Raw genomic sequence first — 21,410 nt, 5'->3', positions numbered from 1 at the left:
TGCTCACACTCTGTCTCTCTCTCAAAAATAAATAAACATTGGGGCGCCTGGGTGGCGCAGTCGGTTAAGCGTCCGACTTCAGCCAGGTCACGATCTCGCGGTCCGTGAGTTCGAGCCCCGCATCAGGCTCTGGGCCGATGGCTCGGAGCCTGGAGCCTGTTTCCGATTCTGTGTCTCCCTCTCTCTGTGCCCCTCCCCCGTTCATGCTCTGTCTCTCTCTGTCCCAAAAATAAATAAAAAACGTTGGAAAAAAAATTAAAAAAAAAAATAAATAAATAAACATTAAAAAAAAAAAAAAAAAAAGAGTTGCATGCTCTACGGACTGAGCCAGCCAGGCACCCCTAAAACTTTGTTTGAATTGGTTATTACAGAGGCACCTGGGTGGCTCGGTTGAGCTTCTGACTCTTGATTTCAGTTCAGGTCATGATCTCACTGTTCACAAGACCAAGCCCTGGATCAGGCTCTGCGTTGACAGCATGGAGCCTGCTTAGGACTCTCTCTCTCTCTCTCTCTCTCTCTCTCTCTCTTTCTCTGTCTTCCTCTACTCCTCCCCAGCACACCCTCACTCTCTCTCTCTCAAAAATAAATGGGGGAGGGGGGATAACAAAAAGAAAGAAAGAAAGAAAAATAAACATAAAAAATAAGCACGAATTGGTTATTATAGTGTTACGGAAATGATCCTGATTTTTGTAGGTTGATCTTATATCAACCATGATAATCTCTTTGCTGACTTGCTGCCCTGCTTATTATGAGGATGAAAAGTATTTCTAAAACATTTTAGTCAATTGTGACTACCAGCCGAATCACTGATAAAAGCCCATTTCTAATATTTATCATTCTAATTAGCAAAACCTCTGGTGTTGATCAGATGGATGAGTGCCTGGTAGCAGCTGCGTCTGGAACCTGCTCTTTTAATTAAAATCCATCTGACACCTTCTCCCCCCCACCCCCGCCGCGTTCCCAGAGTAACTAACCTCTGGGGTGCAGTTTAAAACCAACCCACATAGCCACGAGGGGGCGCTGAGACCTCACTTCTATACGAGGAGGCTTACTGTGTGCGGAGAGAGAACGTGGCCACCAGGGGGCACTGTTTGGGGCAAGCACCTACTGTGTGCCCGACACTGTTCCAGACATGAGGACAGCCATACTCAAGGCAGGCAAGGAGCTAATATTCTGAAGGTTGGGGAGTGTAGACAGACAATAAAATAACAGATTATGTCAGGGTGTAATAAATTCTATGGAGAAACTAAATCAGGGTGACAGGATAGTGACAGAAGGCGTGGCTCCTTAGATAAGGGGCTCACAGAAACCTCTCTGAGATTACATTAAAGGAGGATGAGGGACCCTCAGAGAAGAGTGCTCTGGGCAGAGGAAATGTGTCTGTGGTCCCGGAGGGAGTGAGGTGGGGAAGCGGGAGAGTGCAGGGAGGAGTATATAGGGGAGGGCTTTGGCTTTTGTTCTGAGACCAAGCGAAGCCCACGGAGGGGTTGTGATATGAAAGATCTCCCAGGTGGGTTGTTTTGTGAAAAAGAGCAAGGTTGGGGCAGAATCTAGGTTCCCACTTGTTTGTATTTGCATCAAGAAATCGTAGAACAATACCTAGAAATTGATTTTTAAAATGATGAATTGGAGGAAAGCGGAAAAGGGAAGGGAGTGGATGGAGACAAAGGGGAGAGCGAAGGAAAGGTGTTATCTGGCTGCTGAGTGGGAAACAGACAGAGGCAGGGAGCCTGGTGAGGAGGCAAGTGGGGCAGTTCAAGGGTGGCAGGTCAGAGACACGGTGTCCTTTGGGGCTTTGCCACATCAGAGGGCTTGAAAATCAGTGTTCCCAAGGTACATCTGTGCTAGCCAGGGATGATGCTTAACCAACTGAGCCACCCAGGCACCCCCTGAGATATCCTATCTAAAGGGCAAAACAGGGGCACCTGGTTGGCTCAGTCAGTTATGCATCTGGCTTTGGCCCAGACCTTGATCTCATGGTTCATGAGATTGAGCCCCATATTGGGCTTTCTGCTGTCAGTGCAGAGCCTGCTTCAGATCCTCTGTCCCCCACCCCCTGCCCCTCCTCTGCTCACACTCTTTCAAAAATAAAATGAACATTTAAAAATAATTAGATAGGACATCTCAGGAGTATGAGCAGTCACTAACACTGTAGTATGAGTTAGTCAACCTCTTCCTGACACTGAAGCATAGCAATCACCGCTATGGTTTATAGGAGCATTGTAGGGTAGGAGTTGAGTAGTTGGGCTCTGAAGTCAGGTGCAAGGGACTGAAGACCAGTGCCACTTCCCAGATGTGTGACCTTGGGCACATGATGGCACTAAACTTGGCCTCAGTTTCCTCATCTGTGAAGTCCCCATTTTCCAGATGAGGAAACTGGGAAGCTCAACACATGGGACACCCAGGACTTTAGAACCTAAGTTTTGAGCACAGACCACCTCCACAAAACGAGGAACCAAAAACAGGTTGTGAGAGGGAAGTTCAAAGGGTTCCGTGGGCCCCAGAGGATGTTCTGGGAGATGGGCCCGGGTGATCGGATGCCAGGAGGGATACCTCCATCTTCCACACATTCATTCTCTATGCATTTAGGTGGAGGAAGGGAGACACTGAAGCCTGAAGTCTGTCTGTGTAGGGACAGCAAGGCCACCTGAAGGGCTGGACAGGCAAGGTGTCCCTGCATTCCCCTCTTCTTCAGCCACGTCTTCTCTTCCTGCCAGAGCTCAGACCCCCTGGGATGGGTGCCTGAGCCTAGCTGGGCTGCTGGGTGGCACGGGGTAAGGACAGGGGCTGGGACCTCAAATCCAGTCAGTAGTAGAGGCAATATGTGAAGTGTGCTTTGCCCTGGGGGGGGTGGGGGGGGTGGGGGGGGCGGGGGCAGAGATCCCCTTGCTCTGGCCCTGGCCCACCCCGTATCCTGACTGTACACAGCCAGGACTACAGGTACAATTTGATCTGTTAAAATACTGAAATACTTCTAGTTTGGGTTAAATGGCTACCACAACTTCTGAGCCCTAGCCCCTCCCCTGTAACCCTTCAGGCCTCCCCCTGCTCCAGCCCAGGGGCCTCCCTGCTCCAGCTCCAGGGGACTTGTACATCCTGATTAGCCGATGGCCCTGCCAATATTTGGTATCTTCCCCGGCTTAGCCTCAATGTCAGTCCCTCCACCCACAAGGTTCAGAGTCCTCCGATAAGGGTACCCGTTTCACACAAACTCCCATGCACCCTTCAAAGCCTTGCCTCAATGTCACTTTCTTCAGGAAGCCCCCTTAAATTGGTCTGTTCATGGCGTCTTGTGGTGATGTTGGGCACGTTTGGTTTTGCACGTCTCCCATGATGCAAGGACCACAGACCATCATTCCCACAGGAACCCTGAATGACACCTACTGGGGCCTTGCTGGCTTGTGCTGGGCCGACCAAGGCTGGTGGGGTGGGGGGGTGGGGAATGACAAGATGAGTCCCGGGGGGCAGGGGTGCAAGGTCAGCAGGGCCTGTTCTCATGCTCTCTGGCTGAGGCGTGAGCCTCCATCTGTCGGGCCAGCTGCGGGTGCTGGGACACGAGGAGACGCAGCGGGAGAGAGGGAGGTGTTGGGGGAGCTCGGGGAAGCCCAGTGATCAGGGAGAGGAAAAACAGGCACGCAGTGTTGTTATAGAACCATTACATACAACTTATAAACAAGCCAGGACGGTGTGGAGTGAAGGGGAGAAGGGAGGGGGCCGCAGAGGCGAGAAGGTCAGGGTGGCGCGGTCCGGGCCGGGTCCTGGAGGGGGCTCAGGCTGCTGTCACCAGAGGGGCTGGGCTGGCGGAGACCTGGCTGCTTGTGGAGGCCTCGAAGCTTCACCAGCAGCTCCTGGACGAAGTCCTGAGGACAGGGCAGGGGTCCTGAGAACATGGGGAGGGGTGGGGCCAACCCCACCCACCCAGCCCCCATTCCCTCTGACCTGGTCAGTGAGAGGGAGTGGGGGTAGTTAGGGAGGGGGACGAAAGGCAGAGACTGGGAAAGAGAGAGGGAGACACACAGAGAAAGACAGGGAGAGAAACAGAGTCGGAGAGAAACAGTGAGAGACACAGGGAGAGATAGAGACCCAGAAACTGGGACCAAGACAGAGACAGAGACAGATGCAGAGGGAGAGACGAAAGGACAGAGAATAGCCACAGAGAGACATCAAGAGGTTTCTCAGGCCAAGAGATCACCAGGAAGGTCCCCAGGGACAGAGGCCTTCGCTCCAGGGCAGACAGACACACAATGACGTTTGTCCCTCAGGCAGCCCAGAGCCATTTAGAGAAACATGAATATTTTTCCCTTTTAAAGCAGGGAAGGAAGTGGGAGGGGTTGGGCTGCTCAGCTTCAGGGCCTGCAGGGATGGGAGGGCCCCAGAGGTGGGGAAGGGAGAAGCAGCCCAGGGAGGGGAGTAGGGGATACCCTGAGAGAGGCTGAGCCCAAAGACTGGAGGCCCCAAGGAGAGAACAGCAGAGGAAAGGCAGAAACCGGAGACAGATGGGGAGCGTCTCAGTGGGGAGGAGATAATGGGGCCCCAGTGGCAGATGGGGAGAGAGGAGCCAGGGTGAGGAAGACAAAGACACCACTGGAGATGAGAAAAGGGCTGAGCGACACAGAGGGCTCCCCAGAGTTCCCTCTGACGACCCTGGGCAAGACAGCGCCTTCCCTCCTCCCCAGGGACCCCCTTTTCCCCCAGGATGCAGGGGGCCAGAACAGGGCCTGCCGCATGGGAGGGCAAACTCACCTCTGTGGGGTTCTTGCACGACTTCAGGAGTCCCTAAACACCCGAGCCCCCCGAAAAAAAAGAGAAAATAGTAAATGACTAGCACCTAATCCCCTCCAGCCCCTTCTTTCCCAACAAAGCCCCGAGGCAACAAGACAAAAGGAAGTCAGACTCTAGGGTGGACTTCCCATCTGGTTTCAAGAGAGGAACATGGCCCAAGGGTCTTACAGAGCAAGGAGGGGCAGAGGGGGCGTGGTGGAGGGCGTTAGGGTAGAGTCCAGAAACTCGGGTCAGAGCAGTCAGACTGCTTGGCCTTGACTCCCAGCTCCGCTGTTTCTGAGCTGGGGCCCTAAGCAAGTGATTAAATCTCTCTGGGCCTCATTTTCCTCATCTGGAAAATGGGAGATAATTATAGTGATAATAACAAAACGGAGATGATAAACCCTTGACAGGGTTTGTGAGGATAAAATGAGTTAAGTGCAAAACAACTGGAACAGTGCCTGGCACATACTAAGTGCTCAATAAACCTGGTAACTATTGCTGGGGCGGCAGCTTTCCCCCCCACCCCACCCCCACCTACCTGGATCTTCCGGCTTCTCTCCTCTTCACTCTCTAATTCCAACAATTCATCAATGTTGACCTCATCAGGCATGTCTGCCTCCTAAGGCAGGGAGGGAGGGGTGGTCAGGGTCCCTTTCCTGTCCCTCCCTCGCCTTTGTCCAGGGCTCTGGAGAAGCCCCACCAGCCCCAGGGCCCAGCTGGCGTGTTCTGGAGCAACAATGTGGCAGTCAGGGACAGCACCGCCAAGGCGGGACATCTGGGTGTTGGGGGGGGGGGAGGGGGAGGGGTGACAGATGGGTTGACAGAGGCCAAGGGGCCTGTACCAGCTCAGATGCCTGGGCCCCAAGGCCCAGAGAGCCTTGGGGCTGGCACAGGTCTCTCCTCTTGGCCCCAGTTCCCATAGTGGGAAACAGGCCTGGTCGAGTCTTGGAATGTCAGATTCTGGGATTCAGGAGAGGGGCTGGCTCTGCCCTTTCAAGGAAAAGTCTAAGCACTAGGTGTGGGGGAGGGGAGCAGGCAGGCCAGAGCCTCCCGCTGGGGGGCAGCCCCTTGCCCAAGAGGACAGCAAGGGTGGGTAGGGATCAGGGCAGCCCCCAGGGCCAATAGTGTGCCCTGGTCAGTCCAGAGAGGTGGCCACCAAAGCCCCCCAGAGTGGACGGGCGGGATGAGACACGAGCCCAACTGTAAGCAGCCACGAGGGGGATTTCTAGTATAGCCTCTTGGGGCAAAGAGCCAAATGCAGGCTCATTATCCCTGTGGGGGACAGAATCCAGCTGTCAAAGCAAGAGATCCCTGAGGCTACAGATTTTTTCCTCCCCCACCCAAAGTGCTTCTGACTTCACTGTGGACCTCAGGGCTGGCTGGTCCTGGGTTTGTGTGCGGAGAAGGGGCAAAGGCAGGGAGAGTCTAGAAGTGTGTCACACAGCCTGCGCGAGGCTCTGCGTGTGAGCCAGAGCCCGATGCCAAGGGGCTGGGGCCGGCCCAAGAGGCAGAGGTGTGCGGCCTCGTGTGTGTGTGTGTGTGTGTGTGTGTGTGTGTGTATTGCACGGGGCCTATGGTCCCGTGACTGGGAGGCGTGTGGCTCTGGCTTAGCTGTGTCATCGTCAATGTGTCATGGCAGCTATAGCGCCCACTGTCTGAGGATGTCACCTACCACTGGCAACTGGACTTCTCTGTCCACTTCCAGGAGCCTACCCGCATGTCAGAACAAAAGGACCCCACGTCACCGTGAGGGGCCATGGCTCCTTCCGCCTCCAAGCCTTGCTGAGGAGCATTTGTGCGTCCTGCCCGTACAGCGACACAACCATCATCAGGTCCCCGTGACTGCGTTTTTGTGTTGCACAGTGTTGACTTCAAGCAGAGACTCCAGCCCAGCGTGTGAAATGTCTGTCTGCCGCCTCTGCGTCAACACCTCAGGCGGTAGCTTCGGCCCCGGGTGCCCACGGACAGGACGGCGGTAATTTCTGCCGTCGGGCATCTGTTTCTACCTGTGTCGCTTGTGTGGTTTTCTGTCCGGGTGTAGCGGTCATTCCTGTGATTTTATGTCTGTGAGTGGCTGTCGCATCTGCCATTGTGTTTGCCACGTGGTTATTGGTTTTGCTTTTAGGAGAAAATGAGTGGCTGTTAGTTGAACCATTTGGTGTCCCGGGGTAGGTGAAGCTGGGACCGTCTGTGAATTGCTACACTGTGTATCTATGAAGAGCTGTAACCGGAGCCCTTTTGTGTGGTTGTCGTTGTAACTGTGTGTCTGCATGGGGCTGTGGCCTGTGCTAGGGTGCCTGTGGGTGCCTGGAATTACGGCACACGTTGATCTGTAGGTGACCACAGCGAGTGTCCTTGAGAGCCTGTACGTCTGTACCTGGCTATTGCTTCTGTTGCTGTGTCTGCTAGTGGCTCTAACTTGTCACTGTGCACGTCTGTAAATGCTGTTGCTTCCTTTGCTGTGCGTCTCCTCGTCTTAGTATCTTCCCCGTCACCATATCTATGTTTGGCTTTAAGACCTCCTCCTCCCTCAACTTTTCTCCAGATATGGCCGCTCAGGCTCTGCAACTTTGCCTCCTCACCCCCCGTGTGCTCAATCACTGGCCTTCCCCAGGTGTTTGGACACATCTCTGGAGACCCAAGTGTGTGTCCGTGTCCACAAGCATAGTGCCATGGAGGGGAGACACTAGGGCCAAGGAGTCCCATGAGTGCCTGGTCCCGTGCGTGCGTTCTCTTGTGTGACCGAGGCCAGCACAAGCAACCAGAGACCCGAAGGGCGTAGAGTGTGCGGGCCCGGGGTCTGTGGGTCCCTCCCCCCACCCCTCCATACCCCTCCCTGCCTCACCCTGCCGCGGTACAGCTCCTCCAAGCGCCCGTCGATCCACTTCTCCACGTCCAGCCGCCGCTGCAGCTCCCGCCGGTCATACTTGACGGTGACACGCGCGTGACGTTTCTGCAGCCCCCCGGGGCTTCCCCCCGGCCCGCGGGCCCGCGACGGAGACTGCAGCTTGCTCAGCACCCGCTTGCCCAGCCGCTGAGCTGCCATCGCGGTCCTGGCCCCGGCCCCCGCGCAGCACTGTGCGCTTTCGCCAGGCGCCCAGGGGGCCTCTTACGGGCCGGGGCGGGGCCGGCCGGGGGCGGGGGCTCGGGCTCGCCCGGGGGCCAGCTCCGCCCCCAGGCGCCCGGACCTCAGTTTCCCCGCCTGCAGCGCAGGGACTGGTCTCTGCACCGAGTAAAGCCCGCGGCCGTGCACGGTTTAGGTATGGGCGCGATCCCGGAGTCCCAGGCCGGGGCCCGGCGGCTGGGGCTCCCGCCGCTGGGGCTCCCGGGGCGGGGAGGGGGGGGGGGGCGGGGTCCTGGGACAGGCTCTTGGGGACCCGGCCTTTCTGCGCCCCCTGGCGATTGCAAGGGACGGTGCAGGAGCCCGCGTGCCATCTTTCTCTGCAAGGGAAAATGGAACTAGAATACTCATAGCACATCATTTGTTCGTCATTTCAGTTATTCGTTCACCCACGCAGCCTTTCGTTCATTTATTCACTCATTCTATTCAACAAGTGTGTATTCATTTGACATCATGTCGTCTGTTAGCTTCTCTCTCATATCAGGCTCCCTAAGCCCGATAGCATCCAGATGGGTAATAACCACTCAAGTTATTACCAGGCTCCTCCCCAACACCCTTCCCTACGGGTTTCTTGGTGACCTGTGCACAGGGAGAGGGCACATGCTCCCTTCAGTCCTCTCAACTTAATATATATATATATATATATATATATATATATATATATATATATGCAAAATATCAGTAGTATACACACACACGCACGTGTGCGCGCGCGCGCACACACACACACACACACACACACGCGCACACACACACACACCAGGCACTGTTCTAGGCACTAGAGATAGAGAACAGAAGACAAGCCCAGTCCTCAGGGACTTGATATCCTCGTGGTGGAGACAGGCTGTAAATACAATAAGTAAGCACGATTATACAGCTTATTAGAATATGACAAGTTCTATGAAGGAATACGAAGCAGAAAAGGGGAAATGGAATGAGGGCGGGGTTGCAGTTTTAACAAGGGCGATCACAGGAGTCCGTTACTTCACCAATATTCCCACTTCTTTTTCTAAATTTAAAAAAAATGTTTATTTATTTTTGAGAATGAGAAAGAGAGCATGAGTGGGAGAGGGGCAGTGAGAGGGGGAGTAACAGAGGACCTGAGGTGAGTTCTGTGCTGACAGCAGAGAGCCCAATGCAGGGCTTGAACTCACGAACCATGAGATCATGACCTGAGCTGAAGTCAGATGCTCGACCAACTGAGCCACCCAGGCGCCCCACCAGTATTCCCACTTCTTTTAAAGTTTTTTTTTTTTCAAGTTTATTTATTTATTTTGAGAGAGAGAGTGCACAAGCAGGTAAGGGGCAGAGAGAAGGAGAGAGAGAATCCCAAGCAGGCTCCGCACCGTCAATGCAGAGCCTGATGTGGGGCTTGAACTCATGAACCATGAGATCATGACCTGAGCCGAGATCGAGTAGGAAGCTTGACTGAGTCACCCAGGCACCCCCAGTATTCCCACTTTTAATTTTAAGCAGCAAAAATGATACTTTAAAACTTAAGTTTGGCCATGCCCCATCCCTGCTTAAAACTATCCATAAGTAGGCAATGGTTCCTTAGCTATGACACCAAAAGCATAAGCAACAAGAGAAAAAAATAGATGAACTGGACATCATCAAAATTTCAAAGTTTCGTGTTTTAGAGGACATAATCAAGAAAGTGAAGAGACAACCCACAGAATGGGGAAAAAATGGAAATCATATTTCTGATAAGGTACTTGTATCTCAAAAAATTTTTAATGTTTAGGGGCGCCTGGGTGGCGCAGTCGGTTAAGCGTCCGACTTCAGCCAGGTCACGATCTCGCGGTCCGTGAGTTCGAGCCCCGCGTCGGGCTCTGGGCCGATGGCTCGGAGCCTGGAGCCTGTTTCCGATTCTGTGTCTCCCTCTCTCTCTGCCCCTCCCCCGTTCATGCTCTGTCTCTCTCTGTCCCAAAAATAAATTAAAAAAATGTTGAAAAAAAAAATTTTTTAATGTTTATTTTTTGAGAGAAAGAGAGGGGGGGGGAGGGGCAGAGAGAGAGGGAGACACAGAATCTGAAGCAGGCTCCAGACTCTGAGCTGTCAGCACAGAGCCCGACGTGAGGCTCGAACCCACTAATGGTGAGATCATGACCTGAGGCGAAGTTGGATCCTCAGCTGAATGAGCCGCCCAGGGGCCCCTGACTTGTGTGTAAAATAAAGAAGTGGGGGGGCACCTGGCTGGCTCAGTCAGTGGAGTGAATGACTCTTGATCTCGGGGTTGTGAGTTTGGGTCCCATGTTCAGTGCAGAGATTACTAAAAAACAAAATCTTTAAGGGGCCCTGGGGGGCTCTGTTGGTTGAGCATCCCACTCTTGATTTCAGCTCGGGTCATGATCTCACAGTTCGTGAGTTGGAGCCTCATATTGGGTTCTGTGCTGACGGCTCAGAGCCTGTTTGGGATTCTCTCTCTCTCCCTCTCTCACTGCTCCTCCCCACCTCTAAATAAATAAATAAATAAATAAATAAATAGGAAATACCAAGTGTTGGCAAAGATGCAGAGAAATCAGAACCTTCATACGCTGATGATGGGAATGTAAAATGGTGCAGCCACTTTGGAAAACAGTCTGGCAGTTCCTCAAAAGGTAAAACTCAAGAGTTACTGTATGACTGAGCAATTCTACTCCTAGGACTCTACCAGAGAACTGAAAGCATATGTTCACACAAAAACTTGTACGGGAATGTTCATAGCAGCATTGTTCATAATAGCCAAAAGGTAGAAACAATATAGCCCATCAACTGATGAATGGATAAGTAAAATGTGGTACATCCATACAATGGACTGTTATTTGGCAATAAAAAGAAAGTAAGTACTAGGGTGCCTGGATGGCTGCGGTCACTTGAGCATCCGACTTCTGATTTCGACTCAGCTCATGATCTCTTGGTTTGTGAGATTGAACCCCACATCTGGCTTAGTGCTGACAGCACAGAGCCTGCTTGGGATTCTCTCTCTCTCTCTGCCCCTCCCCATGCTCTCTCTTGTGTGCTTTCTCGAAATACGTAAATAAATAAACATTTTTAAAAAAAGAAATTAAGTACTGACACATGTTAGAGCATAGATGAACCTTCAAAACATGCTAAGTGAGGGACACCTGGGTGGCTCAGTCGGCTAAGTATCCGACTTCGGTTCAGGTCATGATCTCACATTCGTGGGTTTGAGTCCCATATAAGGCTCTGTGCTGACAGCTCAAGAGCCTGGAGCCTGCTTCAGATTCTCTGTCTCCCTCTCTCTCTGCCCCTCCTCTGCTCACACTGTCTCCCTCTCTCCCTCTCAAAAATAAACATTAAAAAAAAAAAAATGCTAAGTGAGAGAGACTAGATTCAAAAGGCCACATGTTGTATAATTATCTGTAATGTCCAGAACAGGCAAATCTACAGACAGAAATTAGATTGGTGGTTGCCCGGGGATGAGAGAATTGTGGGGAAGGGGAGCGACTGCTGCCGAATATAGGGTCTCTTTTGAGGATGATGCTATTTTCTCAATTGATTGTAGGGTTGGTTGCATAACTTTATCAACATACTAAAACCCTTGAATTGTACATTTTAAAAGGGTAAATTGTATGGTATGTGGCTTATATCCCAATAAAGCTGTTATATTAAAAAACAAAGAACTCTCCATAGCTCCCCATTGTCCTGAGGCATTCAAAGCTCTGCCAAGCATGGGGTGTCTCTCTGAATCAGATGGGGGTCCCCAGTGTGGGGCAAGGATCAGGTGGAAGCCAGTGGCTCAGAGGTGAAAGGATTCACCTGAAGCAGAACAAAGGCGACAGAAGTTTATTGAATAGGCCCCAAGGGAGCAGGGGTCAGGACAACAGAGGAGAGGCGGTCTGCAAGGAGGCAGTGGGTGGGGGCGTATTTAAAGTGAGAAGGTGAGGAGGTATGGGGACGTGTGGAATTTTCTCTTTCTTAGTAACTGTGCCTGGTTGTCAGGAGCCCATTGGTCAGGTAGGGCCTACGGGTATTTTGAGGTGGGTCTCCCGATGGGCCCTTCTGTATTCAGCCAGGTGGTGGCTGTGGGCCCTTTGGCCTTGATCAAGTTTCCATTGCTGGAACCTGTTGTTTAAAAGCAGCCTCTATAAAGTGTGGTCCCATCTCACACCTTTGCCCTAATAGTTCCTTCCATCAGGGAAGCTCTTCCTGAGCGTGATATCAGCAGGGTTCATTCCTTCATCTCCCTCAAATGTCATCTTGTGCAGTAGGGTCTTGTCTGACACCCTATCTTATATTGTAACTCCCGTGCCCCCTCACCTGGCTCTGTTTTATCCATAATGTTACATTTTAGCATTGTATACAATGTACTCGTTTTATTTATTGTCTGTTTTGCAACTGCTGTGCCAAAGGGCAATAGGTGTGGTCTACCAGAGTACAGGCAGAAAGGGGGTGCACTGTCCGCAGAGAATTTAAAAAATAAATGAAAACTGGCCAAAAGTTGGCCCAGTTTTTATTACACCATGCGCTGACAACTTCTAAGCAGTAGAATAAAGCGATAGAAATAATCCTCCAAAATAATCCAAAAATCTTTCATTGGTTTACTTGTAAACAATTGACACAATTACTGTTGAGTTTTAATAAAAGGCTTCCAGTTAACATATTTTTATTACTGTATACTTTAGTAAACATTGTATTCGTAATAGTTTTCTATTGTTACATAATAAACTACCACCAACTTTGTAGCTTAAAACTTATTGTTTCGTGGTTTCTGTGGATCCAGGCCAAGCATGGTTTAGGGGGGCCCTCTGCTCCACCGCCTCACTGAGCTATAATCCAGGTGCCAGCCAGGGCCGCTGTCTCATCGGAGGCTCAACTGCGGAAAGATCTGCTTCCAACTGCTTGACCTAATAAGGATGAGGTCTTCATTTTCTTGCTGGTTATCAGTTTGGGCTGCTCTCTGCTCCTAGAGGTGAAGTCCTTGCCGTGTAACTTTCTCCATAGGTCCTCTTACTATGTGGCAGCTTATTTGTTTCAAAGCCAGCAAAAGAGAGTCTCTCCAGTCCACTAAGAAGGAGTCCTGGGGAAAAAAAAAAAAAAAAAAAAAAGAAGGAGTCTTGGGGTGCCTGGGTGGCGCAGTCGGTTAAGCGTCCGACTTCAGCCAGGTCACGATCTCACGGTCCGTGAGTTCGAGCCCCGCGTCAGGCTCTGGGCTGATGGCTCAGAGCCTGGAGCCTGTTTCCGTTCTGTGTCTCCCTCTCTCTCTGTCCCTCCCCCGTTCATGCTCTGTCTCTCTCTGTCCCAAAAATAAATAAAAGTTGAAAAAAAATTAAAAAAAAAAACAAACATTTAAAAAAGGAGTTTTACATAATATAATCATGAACTTCCTTTGCCATATTCTATTGAGAAGAAGCAAATCCCAGGTCCTGCTCACCCTTGAGGGGAAGGGGGTTATACAGCCCATGAGTATGGGGGCTACCCAACATCTGTTTGCTACAAAATTCTAGAGAAGTTAATGTAGAGAATTCCCAGGGTGACTGCTGGCTCAGTCAGTAGAGCATGTGGACTCTTGACCTCAGGGTCATGAGTTCAAGCCCCACAATGGGGGTAGAGATTACTTACTTACTAAATAAATAAATAAATAAATAAATAAATAAATAAAGTTAAAAATAATTTTAAAAATAATTTAAAAATATAGAGAGGGGCGCCTGGGTGGCTCAGTCGGTTAAGCGGCCGACTTCGGCTCAGGTCATGATCTCACGGTCGGTGAGTTCAGCCCCGCGTCGGGCTCTGTGCTGACGGCTCAGAGCCTGGAGCCTGTTTCAGATTCTGTGTCTCCCTCTCTCTGACCCTCCCCCGTTCATGCTCTGTCTCTCTCTGTCTCAAAAATAAATAAACGTTAAAAAAAAATTAAAAAATATATATAGAGAGAGAACTCCCAGGTATACAGTTGACCTCTGCCATATGAAGATTCAGGTTCATTTTGATAGTAAGTTCATAACAATTTGGTATCATTTGGGCTTGTACAGTTTGAGTCTCCAATCTCTGTGATTCTACATAATCTTTCATTTAAGTGATAATAGATTAGAAACTAAAATGATAGCACAATGATTGTAAAGATGAAGAAATTATTCTGTCATTCTACATATTCTTTTGAAATTTTTGTTTAAAATAGTGAATCGGTATGAACTGCAAAATGCAGTATTTTTATTTGGTAAGTGAAAATTTTCATTCATAAATGAAATATTTTCCTGAATTGAGTAATATCTTTGATATTGAAATTTATTCATTTTCTTTTTTTTTTTTTAATTTTTTTTTTTAACGTTTATTTATTTTTGAGACAGAGAGAGACACAGCATGAACGGGGGAGGGGCAGAGAGAGAGGGAGACACAGAATCGGGAGCAAGCTCCAGGCTCTGAGCCATCAGCCCAGAGCCCGACGCGGGGCTCGAACCCGCGGACCGCAAGATCGTGACCTGAGCTGAAGTCAGACGCTTAACCGACTGAGCCATCCAGGCGCCCCTGAAATTTATTCATTTTCAATTGTTAATTTTAAAACTAAAGAACATATAAAATGGTGATTCTTACATGATTCTTACTGAAATAATTTTCTGGTAGTGAGGAAGAGGTATAAAAAATTATCCACGGGGCGCCTGGGTGGCTCAGTCGGTTGAGCATCTGACTTCGGCTCAGGTCACGATCTAGTGGTTTATGGGCTTGAGCCCCCTTGTTGGGCTCTCTGCTGTCGGCATGGGGCTTGGAGCCCGCTTTGGACTCTGTGTCTCCCTCTCTCTCTCCCGCTCACTCTCTCTCTCCTTCAAAAATAAATATTTAAAAAATTGTTTAAAAAGTTATCCACTCCAGGTGTCAAATATGCTAGTTCTACCACTGTTACCAACACTGCAAAGTGAGTTTCACCATGGCAGGAATTTTACTTTGTTCACACTTGTATCTTCTCCAGCATTTACAGCAGTACCTGGCTCATGGTCGGTGGTCAGTGCATATGCTGAATGAACAGACAGATGCCTGAATGAATGGATGAATGAACCTGTGACTCCTCTCCAGCCTCAACTCTCACCATAGTCCTGTCTTCCAGCTCAAGCTCTGCCTTAGTGGGATGGGATGGGGGTCGGGGATTTGGGTGCTAGAGAGACCTTTGTCCTCACATTCAGATTCTTGACCCTGGGTGCTAGGACCTCACTGCGAGATTAAAGAAGATGGTGGGCCAAGAATTTTTTGTTTTTAAGTTTATTTGTTTTGAGAGAGAGAGCTCACACATGAGCAGGGAGGGGCAGAGAAAGAGGGAAAGAGAGAGAATCCCAAGCAGGCTCTGAGCTGTCAGCGCAGAACTCGATATGGGGCTCCAACCCACAAACCATGAGATCATGACCTGAGCTGAAATCAAGAGTTGGATGCTTAACCGACTGAGCCACCTAGGTGCCCCTAATTTACTTATTTTATTTTATTTATTATTTAAAAAAAAATTTTTTTAACGTTTATTTTTGAGACAGAGAGAGACAGAGCATGAACGGGGGAGGGTCAGAGAGAGAGGGAGACACAGAATCGGAAGCAGGCTCCAGGCTCCAAGCCATCAGCCCAGAGCCCGACGCGGGGCTCGAACTCACGGACCACGAGATCGTGACCTGAGCTGAAGTCGGACGCTTAACCGACTGAGCCACCCAGGCGCCCCTATTTGTTTATTTGAGAGAGAGAGAGAGAGAGAGAGAGAGAATGAACTGTACTGTAAGTGCAGAGCCCCATGTGGGGCTTGAACCTATGAACCAAAAGATCATGATCTGAGCAGAAATCAAGAGTCAGACGCTTAACTAACTGAACCAGCCAGGTGCCCCCCAACAAAATTTTTAAAAATAAAGATAGGGGCACCTGGGTGGCTCAGTCCCTTAAGCGACTGACTTCGGCTCAGGTCATGATCTCTTAAGCTTGTGAGTTCCAGCCCGGCGTGAAGCTCGGTGCTGACAGCTTAGAGCCTGGAGCCTGCTTCAGATTCTGTCTCTGGCTCTCTTTGCCCCTCCCCTGCTCGCTCTCTCTCTCTCTCTCTCTCTCTCTCTCTCTCAAACACAAACATTAAAAAAAAATACAGTAAAGAAAATAGTGGGGGCGCCTGGCGGGCTCAGTCAATAGAGCCTGGAACTCTTGATCTTGGGGTTGTGAGTTCGAGCCCCAGGTTAGGTAAAATTACTTAAAATCTTTAGAAAAAAATACACAAAACTGCTTAAGGTAAACACCATTTTGATAACCTAATTAAGGCTCTCCACATATTATTATGACAGGAGGGAGGCTGAATAGTGGGAGTAGCCCTGTATCCCTTAAGGCACTGTTGTCTTTCTTGCCTCAGGACTTTTGCGTTCGCTGTTCCCGTTGCTTGCAATGTGGAATGTTCGTCCGTCAGCCCTTCTTATCCTTCAAGGGTTCATTATCAAAGCTGCCTTTTCACTTCCACCGCTCCAGTCCCTGATCATTCAGTCTGCGCTTCCCCGTCACTCCCCCACTCTAATCGCTCCCCCACCCTATACTTCTGTCTTCACTACTCTCGGCTGTTCCAGTCTGGTGAGGAAAGGGCCAGTCTGACGTGGTCACTGTTGGATTTCCAGTAACGCGCCAAGTAGGCGCTCAGTGACCGCTGGCATGTAGAAAGGAGTAAATTCCTCGCCCTCAAAGGGGGGCTGAAACGAGGCGGGCTTCCAAGCCTGGAACCACAGGTTCTGCACCCTCTCCTCCCACCCCGAGGCCCAGCCCAGGAGCGAGGGTACTCGGACGTCACCAAACCTCGGAGCAGGTAACTGGAGCCTCGGGGCTCAGCAGGTTTGCGTTTCCTCACCTGCTAGGTCCTACCCCCGGCGGAGCCGACGCAAGCCCCGCCCCTTTCCCCCAATCCTGGGGCCAGCGCAGGTGCTCCGGGGGAGGAGGACTGCCGCCCAGGTGCCTGCTCCCTGCGCCTGCGCTCTGCGTGCTCCGCCTCGCCAGGTGCGCCCCGCCCCCTCCCCGGCCGGCCACCTTCGGGAGCTGCTTCGAGGCGCCCGCCATTGGCTCTACCGCCCACCGAGCGCTTGTGGGTGTGGTGGGGGTCTGAACGGTGGGAGAGTCGGCGAAGTGTCGCCGGAGGCAAGGGACGAGAGGGAGGCGGACCGAAGCGTCGTGGGCGTAGCGGACAGACCGTCCGCGCACCGAAGGTCCGACAAGGGGTAGTCCCCGAGACTCCGGCGGGAGCGCCAGGGCGGCACCTCGCAGACCCTCTGGGAGCGCCGGCACCTGAACACGAGGCTCCCCAGTGCGCGTGCGCGGCAAGGGTCTTCCCGCACCTGATCGCGAGACCCTAACGGCCAGCCGCTTGAGGCTTCGCCTGCGCTGCCGGGTGGAGCCCGTCATGGCGCAGCTGTGTGAGCCAAGGCGGTGCGGGGTGCTCCTCGCCCTGCTGGCCTCGCTGCTCCTTTTCGGGGCTGAGGCGGCCGACGGAGAACGTAGCGTCCACGGTGAGGGCCCGGGAGGGTCTCCTGGGAGGAGCAGGAGGCAGAGAGGCCGAGGGTGGGACATTAGGGTCTGGCGGCTGCGTTCGGGTGCGAAGGGCCTTGGGTGAGGTATGATCAGGGCGAATTGGTGGGAGAGGAAATTGGGGGCGACCTGGTGGAGCGGGGCCGTGGTGGAGCCGGCTGCGGGAGATTGAGTCTGGGGAAGAGGTTTGGGAGTGAGGACGAGCGGCGGAGCCCGGGTTGGTAAAGTTTCCTGCGGGTGAGGGAGGAGACTAGAGCTATTGACCAAGAAGGAGTGGCACTGGCCAACAGGAAAAGGGTGAGAGGCTCAACAGAAGACCAGCCACTTCCTGTCAGAGGAAAGTTCCATGGCCCAGAAAAGCCCAGGGAGGCCAAGCCTGAGAGGGGGTTGGATTAGGTGACGCAGTTTTAGCCTCTGAGAAAAAGCCCCCTCGCCCACCTCTTTGGATATTGGATGACAGCCTCCCGAGAAATTTGCAGTAGAGCGCCTCCAAAAAGAAAGGTGTTTCTTCGTGATATCCAAAGGAAGGAGAAGCAAAGCAAAAATGTTGGAGGGGAGAAACGTTACCAGGGTGCAAGACTGGGCCCTTTGGTATAAGAAGAGTGTTGGCATTGAGAAGCTGGGGTTGGGTTTGTGAAACTGGTCCTTAGAAGCTGGCGGAAAACAAGGCCCAATGTTAAACCTCTACATTTTACGGAAGTTTGGCCTGAAACGTCTTTTTGAACAAGTGTTATAATCTCAACTGCTTCAGACAAGGACAGCCAGGCTTTGGGGGGGGGGGGGGGAGGGAACACTTTTGAAAAAAGAATTCATTGATTCAGCAAAACTTATTGAGCCCCTGCTATATGTCAGGGATGGTGCTGGCACCAGTGGCACATTTGTAACTTCCAACAAGCCAGGTCCCTGCACTTGGAGAGCTTATATTTTAGTTGGGGGGGGGGGGGGGACCGAGACAGTGAGTAGGTAAACATTTAGATAAAGAGCAGCCACCGCAGTATTAAGTTACTGAGAAGTAAATGAACAAGGTGAAGTACACAACAGGATGATGTAAGATGATGGGGGCTGCTTAGCTCAGGTGGTCAGGGGACGTCTCTCTGAGGAGGGTGACATCTTGAGCCCTAACAAGAATGAGGAGGCAGCAGCCACATAAGAACCTTGTGGATGAGAGTCCAGTTGGAGGTGATGGAGTACAAAGGCTTTGAGGTGGGGGGCAAGCCTGGGGGTATTCAAGGAAAAGACAGAGAACCATCATAGCTGGAGCAGGAGGCGGGGGTGGGGAGATAATTGGAGGAGGATATGAGGTGGGAGAAGTCGGGAGGAGCCAGGGGGCTTTATAGGCCAGCATTTTGGGTGGAAGGAGAGAAAGGATGTGTGCACACCAAGTCATCACCTGTGGTGACTTCAGAAGACTGTTAATGTCCCTACAGTGGAGGCAGGAAAAATGAGCTAACGGGGATATCAAGGGTTGGTGGGAGAGGATTAAGTCCGTAGGTTAAGGAATCAAGAATACAAGCGTTGATCATTCTTGCAACCTGAACTAGAATTTGACAGTACTTCTGGACTTTTTTCAGTGATGTGATTATGTTAGGATGTACCTTCCAGTTACCTGGCCTGGATTTTCTCAAAACTGAGTTTAGGGTTAACCTCTTGCTTACTCTGAGCTCCCGTGTGTTGTTTAATCCTTGAAACAACCTGGTTTGGTGGTGAAGTTACAGGTCTTGACTCAGGTCACACAATAGTAATTGACAGAGTCACGCCTTCTCTTTTCCCAGTGGCCTTTCTGGTTGCTGTAGACGGCTGGACCTCCTGACCTTTCACAAGTACTGCTGTCTGGCTGTGTGAACTAACGACCTTGCTTATCTGAAGTTCTGTTTGTTTGAAAGCTTTCAGATAGTTTAATTTGAGGCAGGAGGTAGTTTTGATTCCCCACCCCGCTTTCTTCTGATTGCTTTGATTTTTCTCAGGCAGCAAGGTCTTCCACTAAGAGCGAGGTGTTTCTCCAGCCACTTGCAACTGCATAGGTGCCACTAGATGAGTATGAGGCCAGGATGGTTCGAGGGTCACCTACCTGGGTGTGGAAATCACTGAGAATGAGAGGCAGCATGGAAGACAGTGAACTGAGAGGTGAAGTCATGAAGTGAGGAGTAGTGATCTCAGTTAGCAGGTGATACACAGGGTGGGGTATAATCTACTTTAATGATGAGATTAATGGCTAGGGTTTGAGAGGGCAGGAGGAGAATGGTGTAGAAGCAGTTCCAGGAGCAAGGAGCCCTACTCTCTTGGAAGGGCACAAGAGAAGGCATGTCCTCAGGGGAGAGCAGAGTTTGGTTAGAGTAAGAAAGTGACGAGAATGTTGAGAAAGAAGATTGAGGAAATGAAAGATTTTTGCTTACAGTAGTTGCTAAGTTCTGGAAACCCCGGGAGTTAGGGAGAAGAGAGATGGGAACAAAACAGGATGTATGGGGACAAGGGGGGTAATTCAGGAGTCTGTGGCTGATGTGATAAGCAGGTGATAAGAGTGTCATGTGGTTTCAAGACTGACAATGTTGAGCAGGTGCTGGGTGTTGGAGGGCGGATAGGAAGGGGCATGGGATGTAGTGACACTTGGAGGCTAGACAGTGTCCTGACTCCAGACCTCTGACGATGGAGGTGGGGAAGAGCTGGTGCTGCTCTGGGTGTTTCTAGCATTCAGGGAGAGTGCCAGTCTGCCGTGGAAAACACACAGATTATAAACTGTTCATTCCCAAGAGGCCTCAAACAGGCTTTATGTGACTTGTATAGTTTCTAGAACTGGGGAATTTTTTATGGAAAAATTTGTCTTGGGGCTCTGCCTGAAAAATGTGAAGATGAGCAGCACCAGGTCAGTGTTCCCACATAGCACCTATAGTGCTCCTTTGGAAAGGGCATAGACTACTCTCCCTCAGTCTTTATGCACTTGGCCTGCCCACTGTATCTCTAAGCATTTGAGTTGTGACACCACGCCCCCCATCTTAAGAATATGCCCAATTTAGGGGCGCCTGGGTGGCTCAGTTGGTTAAGTGTATGACTCTTGATTTTGGCTCTTGGTTTTTGCTCATGATCTCACGGTTTGAACCCTGCATCAGGCTGACAGTGCAGAGCCTGCTTGGGATTCTCCCTCTCTGCCCCTCCCTCACTCACTGTTTCTCTCTCTCTCAAAAATACATAAAAATAAATATTAAAGAAAATATGTGCCCCACTTAGTAAATGGAGGTCAAAAAAAATAACAGCTCCTTATAAATTGTACAGTGTGGTATGTGTGTGTGTATCATCGCTGTTAGCAAGGGAAAAGCCCTTATCAGGTGGGTACATATGTGTGTGATTTTTTAAATATCGTCCTAGGTGATAAATCCTGTTACTTGGAGTGCCCCAAAATACGTAATTTTAATTTTGATCAGTACAAGGGCAGATAATACATTTGGCCCTTGACCAGCACAGGGTACAGTTGAAAATCCACATGGAACTTTTGATTAGTTCCCCCAAAACTTAACCTACTAATAGCCTGCTGTTGACTTATCAATAATATAAGCAGTTAATTAACACATATTTTGTATATGTATTAAATACCGTATTCTTAGAATAAAGTAGCCTAGAGAAAAGAATGTTATTAAGAAAATCATAAAGAGGAAAGTCAACTGTGTATTCCTTTTCAGAATAGAACCTCAGCAATTCCTTTGGGAAGTTTAAATGTAGTTCCTGCTGCCAGTAACTTTATGCCTGAACGTGGGCATCAGAACTCACATTAATGGTTACTGGGCTCATAGTCCTTTGTTGATTGTTCTTGGGAATTTCCACTAGAGAAAAGTACAGCAGCCTTCATTTGAGAGCCTCCACTGCACTTTCAAGTGATCTTCAGTTTCCATCAACCTCTTGGGTTAATTACAGTTCCCCCAGAACTTTGACTGAATGGACAAACTTTCCAGCACTTCTCCAGTAAGCATGTTATTAGTCACCACTCCTTTCTCTTCTCTTCACCCCCATGGATGGTTGTAAACTGAGTGGTTGGAGATCTGACAGATGAGAGCTAACGTGCAGTTGGTATTGGTGATCAGCT

The 21,410-nt window shown here is 50.5% G+C and overlaps 2 protein-coding genes across 2 annotated transcripts in view; one reads left to right on the top strand and one right to left on the bottom strand.

Annotated features, from left to right (window-relative positions):
* Positions 1–3,639: 3,639 nt before the first annotated feature.
* Positions 3,640–8,005, bottom strand: PPP1R14A (protein phosphatase 1 regulatory inhibitor subunit 14A). Its single transcript, XM_058707228.1, has 4 exons — positions 7,610–8,005; positions 5,303–5,383; positions 4,744–4,776; positions 3,640–3,860 (listed from the first exon to the last, which is right to left on the bottom strand). Exons 1-4 carry the CDS (start codon positions 7,808–7,810, stop codon positions 3,732–3,734), a joined length of 444 nt encoding a protein of 147 aa, XP_058563211.1. The 5' UTR covers positions 7,811–8,005; the 3' UTR covers positions 3,640–3,731.
* An 8,809-nt stretch (positions 8,006–16,814) lies between these two features.
* SPINT2 (serine peptidase inhibitor, Kunitz type 2) overlaps positions 16,815–21,410 on the top strand; it is a 28,530-nt gene continuing 23,934 nt past the window's right edge. The window contains exon 1 of the mRNA XM_058706409.1: positions 16,815–17,319. Within this exon, the coding sequence (XP_058562392.1) occupies positions 17,214–17,319 (106 nt within the window). The 5' untranslated portion in view covers positions 16,815–17,213. The remainder of the gene's footprint in view (positions 17,320–21,410) is intronic.

This window comes from Neofelis nebulosa, chromosome 17 (genome assembly GCF_028018385.1).
Source record: "Neofelis nebulosa isolate mNeoNeb1 chromosome 17, mNeoNeb1.pri, whole genome shotgun sequence".
NCBI lineage: Eukaryota > Metazoa > Chordata > Mammalia > Carnivora > Felidae > Neofelis > Neofelis nebulosa.
The sequence above is the reverse complement of the archived record's forward strand: the minus strand, read 5'-3'. Positions and strand labels throughout refer to the sequence as shown.

Excerpts from the sequence above, each read along its gene's own strand:
- PPP1R14A (XM_058707228.1), bottom strand. The coding sequence starts at position 7,810 with ATGGCAGCTCAGCGGCTGGGCAAGCGGGTGCTGAGCAAGCTGCAGTCT. Across the intron at positions 5,384-7,609 it reads AGGAGCTGTACCGCGGCAGG|GAGGCAGACATGCCTGATGA; the intron begins GTGAGGCAGGGA and ends TCCCTGCCTTAG. Across the intron at positions 3,861-4,743 it reads CGTGCAAGAACCCCACAGAG|GACTTCGTCCAGGAGCTGCT; the intron begins GTGAGTTTGCCC and ends CCCTGTCCTCAG.